This window comes from Alternaria arbusti, assembly GCF_024043155.1.
Source record: "Alternaria arbusti strain BMP 1465 chromosome Unknown scaffold_2, whole genome shotgun sequence".
Taxonomy (NCBI): Eukaryota; Fungi; Ascomycota; class Dothideomycetes; order Pleosporales; family Pleosporaceae; genus Alternaria; species Alternaria arbusti.
The window spans coordinates 2,757,483-2,779,310 of NW_026249942.1; the positions used below are offsets into that span (position 1 = coordinate 2,757,483).

Genomic DNA, 21,828 nt, shown 5'->3' on the forward strand with positions numbered 1-21,828 from the left:
CCTCAAGCGAGGTGTGGATAGGTCGTTGTAGGTATCCTGGTCTTGAATTTGACCGCTGGATGCCTGTTCTCATTGAATGAATAAAGGTAAGCAAGTCGCATGCGAGTAATCATTAGGTTGAGTGGAGTTCTGCTAATTGCATGGTTAGAGTTCACGTCGCAGGGTCGACACCAGTCACATTTTGCGCCCGCCTCAGATGGAAAATTTAGTCGCTACTGCGATGCACCGCCGGCCGAAACTGCGATACTGACAACATCAGTCCAACAACGTAACGAAACGAACAAGAAGCCGTATAAGATTACGATGGGCAATAGATTAATGTCTCGTGTCGACGAGAGAACGCGACTTGAATTGAAGCATGTTGAGTGGAAGGCGCTGGGACGAAAGCCGTCATTGGTGACTGCAAGGTATCCGACTGAGAGTCCTTGATCCTTCACCGGTTGCTCATGCCAGAGCAGCACTGCATGCGTCTAGACAGCTTCACCGTCTATTGATGCCGTGGACAGGTCAGCTAGCTCTTGCTTTTGGCCAGGTCGTCCTGTCGCGTCGTGTTGGGAGACGAGGGCTGCTGTGGGTACTCGTCAGTGTGTACCTGGAGACAGATCCAAGCTGATCCCACCACACAGTATCTCCCTAGCAGATCTCGGAAGCTATCAGACATCCCCTTTGGTCTGGTCGCGTCGCGCTGTGATGGCGCGCGCGGCAGTGGGGAGCTTGGCAGTGACGTGTTATCGATCGCACACGGCAACCGCGTGTTGACACGGCCCAAACAATGGCCCACGAGTCATGGGCAGAGCGATCCGTGCTCCACCTCAACACCGCCTATGCACCTGCTGTACATTCACCGGTCGCAACAGCTCTTGGACTCTTGCTACCTCATACTAGACGGTATCTTGGACTACAGAATGTATCCCCTACACACGACCGCCTCTGCGCCTTCCATGCGCGCATCCGACGCATCGTATCTTCAGGCGCTCTCATCACCCGCGCCCATGAACGACGATCCCGGCAATGTCAAGGTGGTGGTGCGATGTAGGGCCTTTGTGCCGAGAGGTAGGACATCAGTACCAATTGATACGTATAGACACTAATAAATGCTATAGAGAAAGAGAAGGGTACGAAATGCCTGATTCGCATGGACCCAGCGACGCAAAAGACAACACTCTATGCGCCAGAAGAGAGCGGGAACAGCGGACGCCGTGTTCTAGACGACAAGGAATTCACATTCGATCGCTCATACTGGTCGCACGACGAGTCCGACCCGCACTACGCCCACCAAGAAGACGTCTACCGCTCTTTTGGTGAGGAGTTCCTCGACCACAACTTCGGAGGATACCACACATGTATTTTCGCATATGGTCAAACGGGGTCGGGAAAGAGTTACACCATGATGGGCACACCAGACAACCCAGGCTTAATCCCGCGAACTTGCGAGGAGCTGTTCGATCGCATCGCACACGAACCGTCGCCCAACACCAACTACCATGTCCAAGTCTCTTACTTCGAAGTCTACAACGAGCACGTGCGGGATCTGCTCACCCCGAGGACGACCCCGCCTATCTATCTCAAGATTCGCGAGAGCCAGAAGGATGGTGTATATGTGCAGGGCCTGACGGAGGCTGAAGTCAAGAGCTACGCTGATGTTGCGCGCTTGATGAAGATTGGCGACATGGTAGGCGCATCTCTACATAATCATTCAGCGACATACTAATAGTATTATAGAGCCGAACGACTGCCTCCACCAAGATGAACGACACCTCGTCACGATCCCACGCCGTCTTCACAATCCGCCTCAAGCAAATCACCCACTCCCTTCTCTCCGATGAGACCATCGAACGCACAGCACGCATGCGCCTCGTCGATCTCGCTGGCTCCGAACGTGCCAAGTCGACCGAAGCCACCGGAGCTCGCCTAAAGGAGGGAGGACAAATCAACAAGTCTCTTACTACACTTGGTCGCGTCATTGCTGCACTGGCAGACCCAAGACGACACGGTGCGAAGGGACGACGACCACGGGAGGTTGTGCCGTACCGTGATTCGGTCTTGACCTGGCTGTTAAAGGACTCGTTGGGTGGTAACAGCAAGACAGCCATGGTTGCTTGCATTGCGCCGGCCGACTATGATGAGACTCTTTCCACCCTACGCTACGCCGACCAGGCAAAGCGCATCCGCACACGTGCCTTGGTCAACCAGGACTGCATGTCGGCTGCACAGCGAGACGCCCAGATCGCAGAGATGTCAGAACAGATCCGCAGTCTACAAGTCTGTGTCAACGCCGCCAGCCAGCGCAAGAGGGAGGAAGCCACCGAGCTGGACGAGTACCAGAGGCAGGTCGCACTGATGCAGCGCCTCATGGAGGAGAACCGTCAAGTCTCTGCGGCGAAGATCAAGGCACTTACCTCGGAAGTTGAGGAGCTTCGTCCCACAAACGTAGCTCTACGCGCAGAGATCGACTCATTGCGTCGCCATCTCCAGCTCGCTCTAGGAGAGCTTAAGAACCCTATCGTCCTGCCACCGCCACGGGAGCTTGGAACGCCAGACTTTGAGAACGAATCGTGGCTTGGCGAGGGCGAGGGTAAAGAAGGATCTGTCCCTGCTCCTGGTGACGAGGCCAGCGATGATGACTCTGACTCAGGCTACGATGAGGGTGACCACGATGAGTTGGCGCAGGAGCTGCACAACGAGGCAGAGGCCTTCCTCCAGGACTTGGGCATGTTCCGCAAGAAGGTCGGCAGCGATGTCGATCGCTTCGGTATCCGCGAGACACTGGCTGAGCTCATTGGAGGTCATTGAGCAGATATGTTCTGATGTTGGTGATGCGACTTGGTTGGGAGGAAATCGGACTTCTAGGCGCACAGATTGGTTACGAATGCATGAGCGACGGCGTTTTCTTCAAGTTGGATTTGGCAGTACCCAAGATTAGTATACCAGTATATAGTTACCAAGAAATGAAAGATATCCTACGAGTCTCGATGAGTTTTGCGAAGAGTTGGAGTGAGTCGAACATTACATTCCAACAAACCCGAAGTGTACATTGCACCAGGCTTGAAGCTCTACAAGTAGGAAACGAAGCGTGTGTTGGTTGGATTTGTTCGCAGGCGTTGCGACAGCCTCGGCGGCAGAGCTATGACCTCAACTCGAAGCTCCATGCAGGCACCTCAAGCCTCCGACAAGTTCGCGCGATGATACCCCGATAGTCGCGCCCAACCATGTCCAAGCCAACAGCCAACTGGGAAAAGGTCGGCGACAAGTTCTACAGGAAGGTGCAGCTCTACCAGGCTGTCTTCGACGCGGATCTCGAGCTCGAGAACTACAATGTGGTGGGGGCGCCGTATAGCGGTGCTGTAGGTAGGTACGTCCCACCGTCTGCCGACGACTGCGCGAACATGTGACCAGGCGACTGACTTCTATAGCCGTCTACCGCGATGAAGAGAAGCTGCATACCTACCGTGGTCCCGGCGCGTCCAAATCGAGTATCGACATCTACAGCTGCGCGGGCAAGCTGATTCGTAGCATCAACGTATGCAACCCTCTACATGTGCCGGGAGATGAAGGACGGACTACTGACAGGCCATAGTGGGACAAAGGCACAATCAAGGGCCTGGGATGGTCGGAAGACGAAAAGCTGCTGGTCATCACCTCGGACGGAACGGTGCGCTGCTACTACGACCTCCAAGGCGACTTCGTGCCCTTCACCCTCGGCCACGGCGCAGACGAATACGGTGTGTTATCCTGCAAATTCTACAACACGGGCTTTGTAGCGCTTCTCGGGAACAACCACCTCATCTCAGTCACCTCGTACGCCGAACCGCGCCCCAAGCTCCTCGCTATACCGCCGACCGAACCCGTCATATCATGGAGCATCATACCTCCTGCCTACTCGCTCTCGCGATCGGTGGAAGTCATACTAGCGATTGGATCTACGCTGTATGTCGTCGATGCGACTGAGGCGGAAGACCGCAACTTCGATGCTGGTCCGTTCAGGCACATCAGCGTCAGTCCGCGCGCGGAATTCCTGGCCTTCTACACAGAGGATGGAAAGGTGTGGGTTGTCAGCGGCGACTGGAACGACAAGCTCAGCGAGTACGACAGCAAGATCAAGACAGTGCCAAAAGACATGGAATGGTGCGGCTCGAATGCTGTCGCGTTGGCCTGGGAAGACGAAGTACACCTGATCGGCCCTCGAAGTGCCGCGACCAAGTTCTACTACGACACCTGGGTGCATCTCCTACCAGATGTAGATGGCATACGGCTCCTCACGAACGACGTCTGCGAGTTCATACAAAAGGTGCCGGATGAGGCGGTGGATGTCTTCAGGCTGGGCTCCGACTCGCCTGCTGCAAATCTGTTGGAAGCGTCTTCGCTCCTGGAACAGAAGAGCCCCAAGGCCGACGACCTCATACAGCTGATACGACCGAGTCTGGGAGAGGCGGTGGACACATGCATCAAGGCCGCTGCGCATGAGTACAACATTCACTGGCAAAAGTCGCTGCTGAAAGCGGCTTCGTACGGAAAGTCAGTGCTGGACCTGTACTCGTCTGACGACTTTGTCGACACGTGCGACACACTACGAGTTCTGAACGCTGTGCGCTTCTATGAGGTTGGGCTGCCGCTCAGTTACGACCAGTATCGCCGCATGACGCCTGAGAAGCTCGTTGAGCGTCTCACGAACCGCAGCGAATACCTTCTTGCATTGCGCATAGCCGAGTATCTGCATCTTCCGGCAAACCAGATCCATGGACACTGGGCGCAGCAGAAGGTGCGCGTGTCGACAGATCCAGAGGAGGAGATTTGCAGTCTCATAGTCAAGAAGCTGCATGGTAAGCCTGGCGTCTCATTCGAAGAGATCGCACGGGCGGCCTACGACGAAGGTCGCGTGCGACTGGCGACCGAACTCCTCAATTATGAACCCAGGGCTGGCAAGCAAGTGCCGCTGCTTCTCAACATGAAGGAAGACAACATTGCGCTCGACAAAGCGATTGAGTCGGGCGATACCGATCTCATCTTCCACGTTCTCCTACATCTACGCAAGAAGCTACCTCTTGCCTCCTTCTTCCGCGTCATAAACAGCCGTCCGGTCGCCACAGCTCTGGTCGAGTCGTCAGCCTGGGACCAAGACCGTGAGCTACTGAAAGATCTCTATTACCAAGACGATAGGCGATTGGACGGCTCAAACCTCCTACTATCCGAAGCAATCGCACAGGAAAGCCATCCGGCCCAGCAAGACAAGCTGAAACTAGCGTCAAAGTACCTCCAAGATTCACGCGACAGCGCGGCCGTCTTCCAGCGCCAAGCTATAGACGATGCTGCCAAACTGCTGCGTCTCCAACACCAGTTCGAAACAGACCTCAACGGACCGAGAGACCCAACACCCGCAGGCTCGCTACCAGGTCAAACATACATCGGCCTTTCAGCAAATGAGACAATCTTCCAGCTCATCCGCCAAGGCCACTACAAGCGCGCCCAAAAAGTGCAGTCAGAGTTCAAGATCAACGACAAGACATACACATACATCCGCCTCCGCGCCCTCGTCGCAGCGCGGCACTGGACCGAGCTCGAAGAATCCGCAAAGCAGAAGAAGAGCCCGATCGGCTGGGAGCCCTTCTTCAACGAGATTCTCGGTGCGGGAAACACTAGAGTGGCGAGTGTGTTTATCCCCAAATGCACGACGCTTACGGTGCCGGAGAGGGTCGATATGTGGATCAAGTGTGGGTTGATGGTCAAGGCGGGTGAAGAGGCGTTTAAAGCCAAGGATAGGGAGCTGTTGCAGGAGATTAGGGATAAGGCTGATGGGAGCACGGCGATGGAGTTGGAGAGGTTGTTGGGGATGCTGCCGCAGGGGAAGAGATAGGCGGTTGATTCTGTGGTCGGGTTATGTAAACGAATGGCGCAGTGGTGGATATGAATATGGGCTGGTGTATAGTAATCGTTCACGTGTAATAAGTCTGGATTGGTGCTGATATGTCCTGCATAAAGCGCGAAATACTCTTGGCTGGCTCCTCTTCTCAGCTTGCCACAGCAAGTGTTGTAAGAAATATGTCTTTATACGGATAGCTTAGAAGGCTACATTAAGCTGAGTATATAAGCAGGTGAGCGTCATGAAACAGGTAGAAGGCTACATTGAGTTGAATGTATAGACAAGTGGATATCATCAAACGGGTAGGAGGATACGATGCCCATGAACTCTAAAACCTTTCTTCCTGTATCTTGTTGTAGACTGTAGTATATCAGAAACTGCATTAACTGCTGCCCAATCGCCACATTGTATGCACCACGAACAATTTTTAAAACCCTGCTATCCCACTCCACCCTCATCGTATTCATCATAGTCATCTTCTGGATGCAAGCTAACCCGCTCTTCTCCGGTTGTATCCATCAACAATACTTCCTGGAAGCATGCCATCTAGCCTCCTCTTTTCCCATTTCCAAGCTTCCCTTTCCAAGCTCCCATTCCAAGACATCGGGACGTGGAGGCAGGCACACCCGGCAAATCCCCGGGCCGCTACTTCTTCGGGGCAAAAACATACTAGCGTCAGCCATGTGCAGAAGACCGACCTCGGGACCCGCAGTGGCTGCGAAAACGACTCGCTTCCCCGCAATGACTAGGATGGGTACCGGGGCTAGGTGCAGGCTCCGCGATCTAACGAAGGAATTCGTCGCTCGACGTCGTCATCTCGGTGTGTACTCATCCGAACAGCCTCCAGATCTTCGAAATCGGCAAATGAGTGTGGGAATCGAAACGGGGCCATGGCTTTGGCTATGGTGCCGGAAGGCAGCGGGAGGGAAAGGTACATAAGCCTTGGATCGTCAAGAGCTTGAATGGTTGTAGGATTGGACATTTTGGATCCGGTCGCCATATACGCAAACATGAGGTTTTCCAACTCTCTAGTCAGCCTCGCGGCTGTCGTACCCGTCGCGCTCGCATCGATACCTTATTCGCAATACATCCTCGCGCCCAAATCACGAACCCTCCACCCCGTCTCTGTGCACAGCACAAACGGGTCTGTCACGCACCCCGAGAGTCTTACCAGCGCAAATGGCAGTTCCGTCTTCACCGGCGAAGCAGCAACAGCGTACGACTTCGGTATCAACATTGCGGGTCTCGTCACCGTAACGATCGGCTCTGTCAACTCGTCGTCCTCCGAATACATCGGCGTCACCTTCTCCGAAAGTTCGTTATGGGTCAGCAACCGGAGCAGCGATGCGACGGCCGATGCGGGCAAAGACGAGACGCTCTGGTTCCATGTCAATGGTACGGGACGGTACACAGCCCCGAAGGAGAAGGTGAGGGGTGGGTTTAGGTACATGACGTTGGTGCATAATGGTACGGGGAGTGTCGAGGTGACGGGCGCGGAGGTGCATTATACTGCTATGCCGCATTGGGAGGAGGATGCGTTGGGGAATTATACGGGGTATTTCCATTGCGACGGTATGTCATTCTTTCTTTCCTTGCTTTGTCGCTTAGGTGGAAAGGCTAACGTATTGCAGATGAGCTGCTCAATCGCGTATGGTATGCCGGAGCGTATACGAACCAGATCTGTACTATCGAGCCAGATACCGGCAATGCGCTTGTTCATCTGCGCGAAGAAGGCTTCTCGAGTGAGGACGACCAGTCGCCGGTTAACGTTACTTGGTACAACAACTATACCATTACTAGTGGTAAGAGTGCGCTGGTTGATGGTGCAAAGAGGGATAGACTTGTTTGGGCTGGCGGTACGTTGATACATCTTCCATCACTGAGTGCATACTGACAGACATTGGTAGACATGGCGATAGCAGTTCCTGGTGTCGTGGTATCGACGAACGATGTCATCTCCATTGAGAATGCATTGGACTCGCTCTTCGCGGTACAGAACGCGTCGAATGGTCTACTCCCATATGCTGGAAGGCCTTTCCCTCCTCAGGCAATATCGTTCACGTACCACCTTTACACTCTGATTGGTGTCGCTGATCACTTCCTTTATACTGTAAGAAATCCCGATCGAATCCTTCACGCTCGCTAACCACTTCTCCAGGGCGACATGGACTACCTCAAATCTCTATGGGACAAGTATAAATTCGCCCTCTCCTTCTCCCTCTCCAACATTGACTCTAGCGGCCTCATGAACGTGACTGCGCCCAACGACTGGCTCCGTTTCGGCATGGGCGGCCACAATATCGAGGCAAACGCCATCCTCTACTACACCATCAATCAGGGCATCTACCTCGCCTCAGCTCTAAACGACACAGCCAACATCTCTTCCTGGCAAGAAACTGCTGATGGTATCAAGACCGCCGCCAACGAACTCCTCTGGGACGAACAAGAGGGCATGTACCGCGACAATGAAACGACAACGCTCATGCCCCAAGACGGAAACGCCTGGGCCGTCGTCGCAAACCTCACGATGAACAGCACGCAAACGAGTATGATCTCACAAAATTTGGTCTCGCGATGGACTCCGTACGGCGCTCCTGCCCCAGAAGCCGCAGACGCCATCTCACCTTTCATCTCCGGTTTCGAACTGCAATCCCATTTCCTCGCGCAGAACACTACCGCAGCATTGGAGTTGATGCGTCTACAATGGGGCTTCATGCTCGACGACCCCCGCATGACAAACTCAACCTTCATCGAAGGATACAGCACGACTGGCGAACTTCACTACGCGCCCTACAACAACGACGCGCGCATCAGCCACGCGCACGGATGGGCAACAGGACCAACATCCAGCCTCACACAATACGTAGCCGGTGTACAATTACTTACCGCTGGCGGAGCAACATGGCGCATTGCGCCTTCACTCGGTGATCTCAAGTTTGCGGATGCAGGCTTCAGGACGAGTTTGGGTTTCTTCGGCGCGAGGACGCAGGTATTGGATGATAGCATAATGTTGGACTTTGAGGCGCCGGAGGGGACAGTGGGAGAGGTTAGGATACCGGTGCTGGAATGTGCGGGACGGGTGGTTATGAGTGGAATGGAGGGGCTGAGTGGAGATGTTGTTGTTGAGGTTATGGCTGGGCAGGGGGATGTGGATGTCAAGGACGTCAAGGGTGGGAGGTGGACGGCTACTTTTAGGTGTAATTGAAGAGTAGATGTATGAAGATCATTGAATGTCCAACGATTCCGGTATTGAGATGAGCAATTGAACCGCTATAGTATGTTTGTGGTCGGTGCCACGATACGCGGCTCACATGTCCAACTACCCTGGTGTAATCCCATCTTGATACGGAACAGCCTCCGTGAACACGAGAGGTTTGCTTCTCCTCGGCTTCAGCAAAGCGCAAAGCAGGTTGCGAAAGGCCCATACACGAACTGCGTTAGAGCGCGAGAACTATTACACGCGCCTATATGAGGTCGACATAGCAACGGGTATGGAAAAGAAATCTCAGCTGCCGGGAAGCGGCAGAGCTGAGGTTGGTGCAGGATACTTTTCTGGGTCCGGACTATCAGCGGATAAGAAACAGGGAACCATCGGCCCACTACGACCAGCGTCCTTCACCAACAGAAATCCTTCACGATGGCATGTTGGACACAGGCTCAGTACAGTAAGCCGGATAGTTATTCGTCGAGCATTGGACATGTTTCTCCAGGGTAGTGGTGTCCTGTCAAAGTCTAAAAGCGACCAGGCGGCCAGGCAACGAGGCAACAAGTGTCGAGTAGTCCAGGTCAGCATATAGCACGGGTATAGCCAGCTGGGAATGTAGCAAATACCGGTCATGTTGACATGCAGATTACCAGCACCATCCATGCTGTACCGCCTACCCCGCGCGTCTGAGTGGCGGAGGGCGATCGTGTGAAACGAGGCGTTCTCGTGATGGCGCGCTACATGGACGCGCCCGGGACGTCGCTGTGCCAACGCCATCCTTGGCGCATTGTTCCAAAATAGTGTCGCGCAAACCACTATGACCACCCGCTTGACTCTGATCTGCGGCCCATCCCCAGCATTGCATCACTTGCGTCTTGTGTATACACATCTCGAGCATTGCTTCCTTGCACCGGCCTGGCATACAAGAAGAGTGCTGTTTGAGCCATTCCCTCGTTTTACGCCTTCTCCTCCTGCTCGGCCTCTTGCGACCGCCTGCATCTCGCTTCCCCACTACTATCCACTACCACGTCAGAGTCAGGACTCATCACACCGCATCCCATTGCTCGCGCAAAGTTTCTCCGCCCCACTGGACGCGGTCACATTGCATGCGCGTTTGAGCCTCGCATCTCGCTGGCGGGTCTGCAGCCACCATGGACACGAGCTACCTCGCCCAGCAGGTCACCACCATCATCGGCCAGCTGCACGGCTTGTTCGACGACATTGGCGTCCCCAGCCATGAGCGCGACACGCGTGAAGCAGAGGTGAGGAAGGACGAAGTATAATGCGCGCGCGACTGCTGACTTGTGTAGTTGTTCTCTGCTCTGTCCGAGACGCTCCACAACCAATTGCGACAGGTCACCAACGAGAAACATGAGATGACAGAAGAGGCGCATCGCCTGCTCAAGACTATCCGGCAGATGGAGGCTTCGCTCGATGACAACAAGCCCAACCCCAACTACGACGACCAGGACGACCGGGCCATCACCTTCCCCTTGACGCGCTGCCTCCAGGGCCTGAAGGAGCGATACAACTCGGTCAGCAAGATGCACAAGGAGCGCTTCGAGCAGGTCAGGAAACTGGCCGAAGCCCTGGAATCGTATGCGTCGCATCTCGAATCGTCCTTCGTCCAGGTCAAACTCCCGCCCACGGCGCCCAACGCGAAAGTCTCACCCTCCTTCGACATCTCGCCCTCCTACGTCACCAAGCTCGACAACGAATTCACACGCGTATACGAGGAATACACAAAGCGCCTAAACACAGTCCAGGTCATGTGCCAGGAGATCATCCAGCTTTGGGCGGAACTCGGTACACCACAAGCGCAAACGGACAGCGCGATCGTGCAATGTCATCGCGACGCGCCTGAACAACTCGGCCTGCACAAGGACGATCTCGCGCAGTTGAACGCGAAGAAGGAGCGACTTGTCGAGGAGAAGCGCGGTCGCGAACGACGGTTAGGGCAGCTGCGCACAACCATCGAGGAGCTGTGGGACCGCCTGGGTATTGAGGAGCGCGAGCGCAAGCAATTCCTCACCAGCAACCGCGGATGTGGCCTGCGCACCATCAACGAGTACGAGGATGAGCTGGCCAGATTGAACGAGCTCAAGCGCCAGAACCTACATTTGTTCGTTGAGGAGGCGCGCGTTCAACTGCAGGAACTATGGGACGCCCTTTACTTCTCCGAAGAAGAGATGCTCGACTTCACACCCGCCTTCTCCGACGTCTGCAGCGACGCTCTCCTTGCCGCCCACGAATCCGAAATCGCACGTCTCGAAGCGCTCAAGGAGCAACGGCTACCTATACTGCAAAAGATCGATCGTCACCGCGAGCTGATTCAGGAACGCGATGAGCTTGCACAATCGAGCCAGGACGCGACCCGTCTGATGGCGCGCGGCAACAAGGGCGAGAGGCGCGACCCAGGCAAGCTCCTGCGCGAAGAGAAGATGCGAAAGCGCATCGCAAAGGAGCTGCCCAAGATTGAAACAGTAAGATACCTCAGTCAAGGAGCCTGAACTGAGCTAACACATCACAGGATCTGAGAGTTACCCTCGAGAGCTGGGAAGACGAATACGGACGTCCTTTCCTTGTCCATGGCAACCGATACCTCGACGAACTATATGCAGCCGCGCAAAAGGCAGCCCCACCACCTCGCGCAAAGACACCCTCCAACAGCGGTATGCCTACCAAGCCAGCCACCGTCGGCAGAGCCTCAGCAGCGCCTAGCCGTGCCGGAACAGTTCGTGGTGCGCCACCCAGCCGGTCAAAGACTCCCGTCTCGAACTTTGGTCAGAGCGTATCCGCAGCAAGCATGTCCCGCAGCACTTTCGCGCAATCGGTTGGTCCCAACTTTGGTGCTTCGGTGTCGGCATCTGCGCAAAAGAGTCCTTCAAAGATTCCTTCTCGTGCGGGACTGAATGGTACAACAAACGGCAGGAGCTCGCCTGAGAAGCGACCACAACTCTCACGAGAAGACTCGGCTACGATGCGCAAGATGGCGCCACCTATGGCTCCTCCCCCTCGTATGAAGGATCTGTTCGTTCCTCCAGAGCCATCGCCAATGGAGACCCCGATGAACCGCTTCGAGTTCAACCGTGGAGACCGCAGTGAAAGCATCGTGCGCAACGTACAACCAGAGGACCCATACGACGACCGCTCCTTTATGGGACGCACCATGAGAGGAGGCTACACACCCACCTACCCACCGCCATCACTATCATCCGCTAGCAGCCGGCAAATATCACAAACCTCATCCACAGGCACCGCCGCTACAGGCATGACCATGCAATCCGGCTCCGAGAACTGGGAAACGTTTAGTGAACAGTCCGACGAGGTACCAGAGGAAGAAGTCGACTTCCAAGCCTACCGGCGGCAGATGAAGCGCTACACACCCGAGGGTGGCCATGTCGCCAGCCCGGGTAGAATCCAAGGCAAGAAGGTCCGCGGTATACGGAGCGTCGACACGGGCGAACTGTTAACCGAGCAGGACGGCCGCATGGTACGCGTTATCGAAGGCTCAGAAGCGGGCTGGACGACTGACGGCGACGGGTACTGAGTAAAGTACCCTATCCACTTGGACACTTTCTTCTCATGTCGACACGACTGCATGGCTTTCATGCTCCACGACGCTTATACCGCCACGGCCGTTCATCACTTTCCGGCTCACCGAGCCCTATTAATTGCTCTTCCTTAGTTCGTGTGTGCATACTTTGCGGCTCGGCGTTACTGGACCCTGAAAATTTTCTCTTCTTGTCGACTCATCTTCGCTGCCGCAACGGCACGCATAAGCGGGCTGGGATACTCGCCACGTACTCTGCGTTGGACAGGGTAGTGCGCTGCATGTCACTTCCCGCAATGCGACCGGTGCGGCGCCTGTTTTGGGTAACGCAGCATGTACCTGCCCAGGTGGCTCTTTTATTTCTTCACATCACTTGCTTCTTTTTCAGCGGTAGGGTGGTGGATCTTCCGGCGTTGGCGACCTCGGAAGCGTATATCTGGATAGCGCGCCATGCGCTACCTTGCTTGTGTCTCGTTTGCGCGTTTGCATGTTCAAATTTCCCTTGTGCGAGGATGAAGCGAGAGAAGGGTGCATAAGGCCTCGGTCCTGTGAGTGGAAGGCAGACCTGTGTGTTGGCGAGGAGACGTGTACTATTACGATTGAACAGAATCCAGAACATTGCAAAAACTTGTGCGACCATGCCGTGACTGATGCACTAGGGTGCCGAAATATGTGATGCATTGGACGCCTACAAAGAAGTAATACATCATCAACTTTATTACATACTATGCGTAGACGAATACACAATCATGTATACAATGTCTAGATTAGCGAAAGGCGGTCACGTAGGCGGCAAGCAACACCAACTCGTGCCTTCCTGTGCGAGTAAAAATGATTGACATGAAACAATGCAAGCGCACAATGGCGGGTCGGTGCCGAGGGCCAAGAGACGATCACGGGAAGCTTGGGTACACAATAGAAGGTCACTCCGTTCCTTCCTCTTTCGCACAAGAGATCCCTTAAGCTCGAAGCAGCAGGTGCAGTTACCGTGACAGAGCTCTATTATGCAAGGCCGTTGGGGAGCCTCAATCGCGAACTAAATTCTCACAAGGACACGTGCCTTTCGTTCTACCTACCGTGAACTACTCTCCAAGGCCACGACATGACGACAATGACGAAGTTGGTGTCCAGAAAAGGGCCGGTATGGGAAGTGTGTAGAGTGGCAGAGTGGGAATAGACTTTCTCTCCACTCCACATCCACCATGCTTTTCTTGCTCGACAGTGGAGGGCAGCGGGCATGCACCCCGCAGGAATCCGCGGCCTAGCGTGCGAGACGGCGCCGGGCTGCACGACACATGGTGGAAGTGGTTAGATGGAGTTAGAGGCAGGTAGCGAGATATTGGCACAGAGATAAGGATAGCACATCTGACAGGCCCGGAGCGATTCCACACAAGCCAACCGTGACCGGAAGGCAGGCAGGCATGCGACCGTCTTGCCGCGGGGAGCGCTGCGTGCATACTGACTCCCAGCTGCAAGCCACGTTACAGTCATCGTAGATGCCTAGCAGGTGGGAGGTGCGGGTGAAGGGAGTCATGATGACGGGGTGCGCTAGTGTGAATTTTGAGTGAATGCTAAGCCGGTGATTGTATAGATTTGAGACCCAACGTCTCATGTGATGGCGCGCAACGTGCTGTTCTCCCAAAGGATGGCTTCCACCAGGATGGCTTCCAGAAGACGGCCGGCGTGGGGCGAGGACGCGACAGGGCTGACGGAGGCGGAGGTGGCGGCTAGGGCCAATCAGGGGATGCCCGAAGGCGATCACGACTGCTCGAGTGTTGTGCATGCGGGACCGACCGGGGCTGAGAGCTGGTATGCTCGTGTGAAGCGTGATCAGCGCAGCAGTAGGCGTGGCGCTGGCAGAAGGCCACGCAGTCTTATCCTCAGCCGCCAGTATCTGGTCCGAGAAACGTGCCTGGATGCGAGCTGGGCTGGGTGTGTGCTTTTGGTGTCTCGATAGGAGACCTCCCACGCTGCCCTTATTACTTATCGCCGCCCGATAACCCTGAGACCCCAACGTCGTCATCCTCCCTTATCACCACCGAAGAACCGCCTCGAGTCCACCACCATAGTATTTACTTCTTCATAGCATCCTCGCCTTTTAAATTTTTTGACTTTGCCTACCCTCGTGTGCGAAAGCAGAGCAGTGCGTCGGCGATCTTCGGCACACGTAAACCCTGTAGTCCCATGTCGCCCGCGACCTGCCCTTGCAGACCCGTCCAATCGCCAACCAGCAATAACGTAAAGAAATCCGACGGCCGCACGTCACATCCAGCCTAGCCAGCACCAGCCGTACCTGGATCGTCCCAGCTGTTAGTCACGGGGAAAACGCCTTCAGGGCCCAAGCCGACGATAATGATGTACTCGCCAAGGTCCTTTCCCTACCTCCAGCACTCGTCTCCGCCATCCTCACGCACCTCCCGCTCCAGGCCTGAAAAGATGGGCACGCGAACGCGATCCAGTCCCTCTCCGAGAAGTGTCATGCCAGTCACTGTGGGAACCAACACGCAATCTATGAATAAGAACGGGTCCCTCCTACATACCGAGGCTACAACCATGTCTCAGCCCGTCGTTATTCCTCCTCGAACGCCTATCAAGTCGGCAACTTCAACACAAACTGTGAGAATGAGGGGACACAATGGAGGCAGACCGTCTCGCAATTCACAGAGCCACGATGCGAAAGCCCTACCTCCGGCGGTTGCAGCCTTGCTGGCCGTTACTGCTATCCCCAAGATGCCTACCCGCCGACGACCACGCACTACCACCGAACGGAGGATATCCATGGACGAGTTGATACAGGAGTGGAAGCAGGACGATTCCGACACTCCGCCCTCACTTGTCGGCTCGCCCATGGACCTGCTTCTTGGTCGCGTGGACGAGTCGGACGATGAGTACAGCAGCGTTTTGAGCATGGAGCAAGAGAAGGGCTCTTTCCTGACATCTAGGTCCATCTCGAGCGACTCAATATCCACCCTACCGCCTTCCCTGGACTACGAAGACCCCTCGTTCGCGTCGCATTGGGACAATCTCAGTACACCAGATTCCCTGGGCAGAAAGTCATTGCCAGAGCGCAGGGAGAAGATTGTCTCCTCACCACCAAAGGAGGACTGTGTCTTGGACCATCCCCTGCTCCATTTTGGCCCGGACGAATGCGAGGACATTATTGCGACAGACATCAACGAGACTGTCACCCCAGTACCTTCAAACGAACGGTTTAGATCATTCAAGTCAAACCTGACTGCATCACTCCAAGCACTCAAGTCAGCCGCCAAGTCCTTCTCCAACTTCACAGCTCCCAGCGTTCCGCCGGATGACTTTCTTACTCGGTCGTTGCTGGCACCCAACTACACAAGCGAGATGCGACCGAAACACGTCGAAGGCCTGCCATCACCCGAATTGCGACGATACCTCAACCCACAGCCCTCACCAATCTCACCGACTGAGTTGTCAATGCATTTACACGACTCTCTTACCCTCGATGCCGACGCCGAACCCCACGCGCCGATGATCCAAATGCAGACATACGAACGCCGAGGGCGATCACAAAAGTCGCGCCGGAGTCGCTCCACGGATCCCTTTTCCGAAGCAGGACGCGTCCTGTCAACCGACGCACCTACCGTCCGGCAGCGCGAGCCACGCGAGAATAGCGACTTTCTACGTGTCATTGTGCTCGAAATGAACATGCGCCGCGTGGGCAAGCTCGACACAAAGGCCGTCGGCAAGGCACGTATTTGGTTGCCGCCAAGAAAGCCTGGGTCTAGCAAAGCACCTTCCCTTCACGGCGCAAGCGGTGTGCCGCTTAGATGGACTCCCGTTACCGCTGCGTGAATGCGCTACGGCTAGCAATTTCATCAGGCCGTCTCGTTGCGTCAACAAGCTGGGTTGGGCATGCACGCAGCACTCGGTACGGTACCCTCGACACGTTCACCACGACCACGACACGAACCGAGAGAATGTCGCATGCATGCATGCAAGCATGTCGTGTCGAGCTCCACCCACGTAGCGCATCGCAAATGTGCAGGCAGGAATTCGATCCTTGGTCATTGGCAGACGCGCCCTGCAGCCCTGTCAAGCTCGACGATCCCGGATTCAGAGTCTCCGAGGATCGCATCACCTGCCTTGGCATAGCGCGCGCTCGCTCGCGGATTCTAGTGGAGCCGCCAATCGAGCAGAATTCCTGGTCTTGGTATAGGACAACGTCACAGCCCGTACCGTTGGATCTGGCTGCGGATACTCGCGACATGGGGTCGCACGTGTCGTGGATATTTCTGTCGCGAGACATCGTCAAAGCAAGTTTCTCGACCAAGGAGTCAAGTCAGTCATGGGAAGGTTGGCCGCGCGAGGTCGCTCGGCGATACGCACGTCTCGGTGGTTCATCGGGACCCGTGACCTGCTTTCCACACTCACACGACACACGGTTGCGGAGCAAGACGTCACACATCGCATACACGCAGGCGTCGCCTGTTTCCGCTGCGCAACGGTCGCCCATACTCCACCTTCCGTCCGGTGAATGACCTGTCCCCGTCACGATAACTCGCTTGCGCAAAAGCTGGGGACTTTTCTCACGATGCCACTTTCGCAAGTCCCGTCCCCACCCGGCATCCGCAATGCCGGGTCTCGCCGATAGACGCCCGTCCGCCAGGTTCGACTCGCGAGAGTGGGGGGTACACGACCCGGCACATTCGTGTTACATGTTTGTATCGAGCAAATGGCTTGCCCGAAGGCCTACGAGACATTTCCGAGGCGGCTATGAGCTGATTTTTTTCTTTCCGTTCGTTTTCTTCTCTATATTATCGTGCGCATATTAGCGGAGCCTCGCGGCATTTGCCAGATTATCCATTTTCTTTTTTTCTCACGTCAGATCTTTTCTTTCCGTGGTTTTTCGAAGCATGGGGCATGGGTACCGGCGTTTGCGCGATGGGAGCATACGACGGTCAAGCGCTGACCGCAAGAATTTCTCTCCTTTCTTTTTTACAAGTCAATGAGTCTGTGTGTGTGCGTTTTCAGCGTCGCGTAGCATATTGTTATATCCGCATCGCATGGCATCGTGTCCTATCGCGTGTTCGCGATCTAGATTGCAAGACTTCACAGTCACATTTGATTCGGCATATCTACAGCATTCGCTTCAAGGCATATATATATATCAACAGAACAGGTACATATCTAAACAATTCAAAACATCAAATATACGACGCGTGCAAGAGATTTGGTGCATGTGAGGTGTGCTGTGTGCGCGACCTTCATATGTTGGCTACGAGATGAATTTTAACGAAAAAAGAAATGGGTACGGTCGAGCTCAACGCATTTATAGACTCGCTTTCATCTTACCCACAGTACCGTGGAAGAGCATTAGTCTCTCCCTGGGTACATTGTTGCTTTCGTAGCACTCAACGAGTGAGAACGTTGGCTACGCACAGCGAGCGGCAAATAAGTGAATATACTAAAGGCGCTGCACGTGCTATCACAGGTAGATAGTCGAGAATGAATAATTGAAACAAACTACTCGTGTATCAGTAGAGCGTGCTCTTTGTCAAGAAGCAGATTGCATTTTACCTAAGTATCAATTTTGCCGTTCACATGCTGCGGGATACCTGTCGATTATACATCTCTGGATACCGAGACTCCAACAAGGTTGTTTTATGCAAGAGATACTGTGGCTATGCGGTGCCCGGCAGGTTCTCGCCGGTTCTGACCATCACACAGTTAAAGTGGTATGTACATCTGGGCGTACTATATAGTTGGAGGGCAACTCGTTAAACGGCGTTGTAGTACATAGAGATAAGTATCGTCTAGGCCGGCCTAGAAGCTATCTTGTACAAATCCGAGTATCGGCAAGGGAATTTAAACATGCGTACACTGGGTCTACTTAGAAGATTTAGCTAAATCACGGTCACTGTTGATCTTTGGGGATACGTGGTCGGTCGTTGCACTCTTCGCTCCGGATTTCTTCCTCACATTTGCCGCTCTAGTCGTCGAGTCTTGCACCAATATGTATCCGGCTTACTCGGCGTCATCTTTGATAATTTCAGACTCTGTGGCTACCTTGGGTGAAGATGTAATACCTCTGCCCTGACATCGAAAGACACGGTTCGTAAGGTGAACTTAGTGCAGCACATTTCCCTTCTGTTTGCGGGATCGCACCTGTCTCTTGACTAATGAAGTATGCATCATAGAGGTTCGCAGCGTAAAATCTCAAAGTATATATCACAAACTTTTATTTGTTGGCATACTTTGTGTACATTGAGCGACAGGACTGCAGTAACACAGAGGCTATCGAGTTCCTCTACTGCATCTCGTTGGTTTCTTTAGGATTGCCAGGTGCTTCGGAGGTTCAAAAAAATGCGGCATGATCTCAATTCTCATTTTGACAATGCCACGCATCTCACAACCTCTCTATCTCATGCCATCAAGCAAAAAGAACTTTTCTCTATGACCTAACCAGGGGTCGAACCTGGAATCTCTTGATTTCGATGTGATCGTAGTCAAGCGCCTTGCCATTGGGCCATTAGGCCAGTTGTACTGGTTGTTGATGGAGAGTTTTAAAATTATTTAATACATATCCGCAATTATTGCAGCCGTATGCTATGCAGAGCATACGCGAAAGCCTGCTTGTAGCTTCCTGCGTTTGATGGTACCGGGAGGTTGTCGGCTAGTAGCATGCCAAAAAATTCTTTGTGCTGTGGGGCTGCGGGATCCGCGGGTGAGGGGCACAGCAGATTTCGGAAGCGAAGCAGGACAACGCCGTATCGATGCATGACTGTAATCAACGGCAACATCTCGAAGTTACCACTCCAGGTAATCGTTATTCTGTCCGCTCTGTTTGGCTGCGTTCATAAGTGACACTCGGGCTGGACGGCCGCACCCGATCCCATCACAAAAGTCTCACGATGCAGACAATTACTAAGTTGACTACTACATGGCACGACGGGGAATCAAGTCACATATCTACAAGAACCAAAAAACCAAATGCATAGTTCGCGATACCTTGCTACCAGTATAGTGTTGCTGGAGCTCGATCTGCCCGTGCCAGGCGAAAGCAGGCACAGCGACGTTTCGCGATGGCTTCTGGCCGCAATCGACACCTGTTTCCAAACCTGCCTAGAAGAGGAGTACTGACTGACGCTAAGGCACAGCGAAAGCAAAGAGTCGCTGTGGTTTCGACAGCAGTTGTAAACTTGCCTCTCTTGGACCTGACGCCTACGGTCGACCAGCCAATCAGATGGGCAATTCTTTCATAGCAAAGAATCGCTGTGCCTTCGACGGCTATCCCAAACTTGCCCGTCTCGGACATGATATCATGGGGCCAATCAGGCCGCTCATCTTCTCAAAGCGAAGAATCGCTCGGGCGTTCAGCGGTCGATTGGAAGCTGCCTCTTTGGGACATGACGCTAGGCAGTGTGCTATCGAATGCTGTCAACGAAAGCGAGAAATCGCTGTGCCTTCGATGGTATATTCGATGGCAGACGCAAAGTTGCCTCTCTGGGACGTCACGCTTGTGGCAAGCCAATCACATAGGTTTTCCCGTGAAAGCGAAAAATCGCTGAAGCTGCTGCCGCATTCGACGGTGAGCATCAAACCTGCTTGTCCCGGACTTGAGGCTTGTGGAGGGCCAATCAAATCAAATGGCATCTGAAAGCAATCTTTCGCGAACGCAGGCTTGGCCGCAATCTACAGCTGTTGGAAACCTGCCTGAAGTGGAAGGATGGTGGATAGTCCTCGTCATTGACTTTAGCGATTGGTGCTTCTGTTCGGAGGGTAGCAGCCACCCTGGAACATCCATGGATCACTGTGTTCGTCCTCAGTTGCAATCGGCCACACCACCGAAACTGTTCTGGGGACGATTCAAATGCAGCTTCCTCGAGAATGTAGACTTAAACAACGAGAACACGTTGACCTGTATTGTCAATTACAACGCTTTTTCAAACTGAACAGCACGAGGGACATCAGGAAAAATCGCCCACAATCCAACCCGCTTGTGAACAAAGTACGAAATCCCGGGGTCAGCAGCAATCAACAGCAAATCCAAAGTTCCTGTAACAAGCAGGGACGACCTGACGCTAGCGAACTACGCCACAAACCATAGTCTTCCTGCGAAGCTGCTTGAACTGGAATCTGCCATGTGTTCCACCAATTGAGCGGCTCTATATTCAAGGCTTCGTCGAACTGCGCGAACAATCTGTGTGCCACAACCCCAGAATCTGCCTTCATGGAAACGATACGTGGTCCTGTTCATTAAAGGGACGTTCTTTGCGGGCTCTGGACTCATAGCACAATTGCGCTGTCGGAGCCATCTTGGATCGTGAGCAACTTGCGAGCCTTGTATAACCATGGATAAACAGAACCTCACAGAACTATCGTGAACAGTATGCCGCCATCGACACGTTCTCAAAACTTACTTGAACGAGACAGCATCACATGTCCATCTGCTGTGCGCCGTGCATGACGCACGAAAACCAGACTTTTCCCGACTCGTTTTAGCTGGACACTACTCGCAGATCACTGACGTACTGCGCTCCAGCAGCAAATCTAGCCAATCAGCATTACTCCAATAGATCTTTGAACGTCGATATGGCCTCCCACCGCGATCAACACCTCAAGCAAAGTTACCCAGTTGGGAGTCATTACGTCTACGACTGGGTCTGTCTGCAGGGGGCTGAGATCTTCATCCCTGCGACAGCGAAGTGTCGCTGTGAGCATGGCTTGGCTGCGATCGATACCCTTCCTTCGAACAGCTTGTTTGGGAAGCGTCGCTGGGCGGGCTGTATGATGTTCTGCAGTTGTGTAGGCCGGAATATGGGAACAGTCGCGAGCCTCTTTGCGTAAGGATTCATTACGTGCTGTCACGGATTCGAGATTCGCTCGACGTGCGCAACATCTGCCTGACAACACGACCATCGAAAAATACTATATTCTTCCACGCTGCATCTAGCGAATGCTCATCGATCAGACGCAGGCAAGACGCCATCCGCGGGCCAGTCGACGCAGCCGGGGCAATCGGGGTATGCCTCCGTAATCCACGCCCTCTCAAAATGTGCCTGTTTGGGAGGTGCAGCCTCGTTGCAGCCTTTCCTCTCGATCACTTGTTTGCAGTATGCGGCATACATTGATAAGTTAACAGCAATCGAGAAAGTCATCTTCTAAACTACATGACACTACGATTGTTCATTTACACTTGCGTTAGGCTGTTGTAGTTGGCATGAGGATGCGGATTCCGGA

At 54.0% G+C, this 21,828-nt stretch overlaps 5 protein-coding genes and 1 non-coding gene across 6 annotated transcripts; 5 read left to right on the forward strand and 1 right to left on the reverse strand.

Moving 5' to 3' along the window:
- Positions 1 to 992: 992 nt before the first annotated feature.
- Positions 993 to 2,793, forward strand: J4E86_002541 (uncharacterized protein; the record flags this gene model as incomplete). Its single annotated transcript, XM_051443100.1, has 3 exons — positions 993 to 1,053; positions 1,104 to 1,672; positions 1,723 to 2,793. 3 exons carry the CDS (start codon positions 993 to 995, stop codon positions 2,791 to 2,793), a joined length of 1,701 nt encoding a protein of 566 aa, XP_051306688.1.
- Positions 2,794 to 3,209: 416 nt separating this feature from the next.
- On the forward strand, positions 3,210 to 5,851 carry J4E86_002542 (uncharacterized protein; the record flags this gene model as incomplete). The annotated part of the gene is made up of 3 exons (XM_051443101.1): positions 3,210 to 3,348; positions 3,414 to 3,520; positions 3,578 to 5,851. 3 exons carry the CDS (start codon positions 3,210 to 3,212, stop codon positions 5,849 to 5,851), a joined length of 2,520 nt encoding a protein of 839 aa, XP_051306689.1.
- A 1,016-nt stretch (positions 5,852 to 6,867) lies between these two features.
- On the forward strand, positions 6,868 to 9,062 carry J4E86_002543 (uncharacterized protein; the record flags this gene model as incomplete). Its single annotated transcript, XM_051443102.1, has 4 exons — positions 6,868 to 7,429; positions 7,489 to 7,713; positions 7,765 to 7,967; positions 8,016 to 9,062. 4 exons carry the CDS (start codon positions 6,868 to 6,870, stop codon positions 9,060 to 9,062), a joined length of 2,037 nt encoding a protein of 678 aa, XP_051306690.1.
- A 1,151-nt stretch (positions 9,063 to 10,213) lies between these two features.
- J4E86_002544 (uncharacterized protein) lies at positions 10,214 to 12,612 on the forward strand (the record flags this gene model as incomplete). The annotated part of the gene is made up of 3 exons (XM_051443103.1): positions 10,214 to 10,324; positions 10,373 to 11,545; positions 11,593 to 12,612. The coding sequence occupies 3 exons, from the start codon at positions 10,214 to 10,216 to the stop codon at positions 12,610 to 12,612; spliced, it is 2,304 nt and encodes a 767-aa protein (XP_051306691.1).
- A 2,556-nt stretch (positions 12,613 to 15,168) lies between these two features.
- Positions 15,169 to 16,440, forward strand: J4E86_002545 (uncharacterized protein; the record flags this gene model as incomplete). The annotated part of the gene is made up of 1 exon (XM_051443104.1): positions 15,169 to 16,440. The coding sequence occupies one exon, from the start codon at positions 15,169 to 15,171 to the stop codon at positions 16,438 to 16,440; it is 1,272 nt and encodes a 423-aa protein (XP_051306692.1).
- Positions 16,441 to 19,042: 2,602 nt separating this feature from the next.
- J4E86_002546 lies at positions 19,043 to 19,124 on the reverse strand. The gene has a single exon. It is a non-coding gene; the product is annotated as a tRNA-Arg (tRNA).
- Between the last annotated feature and the right edge of the window lie 2,704 nt (positions 19,125 to 21,828).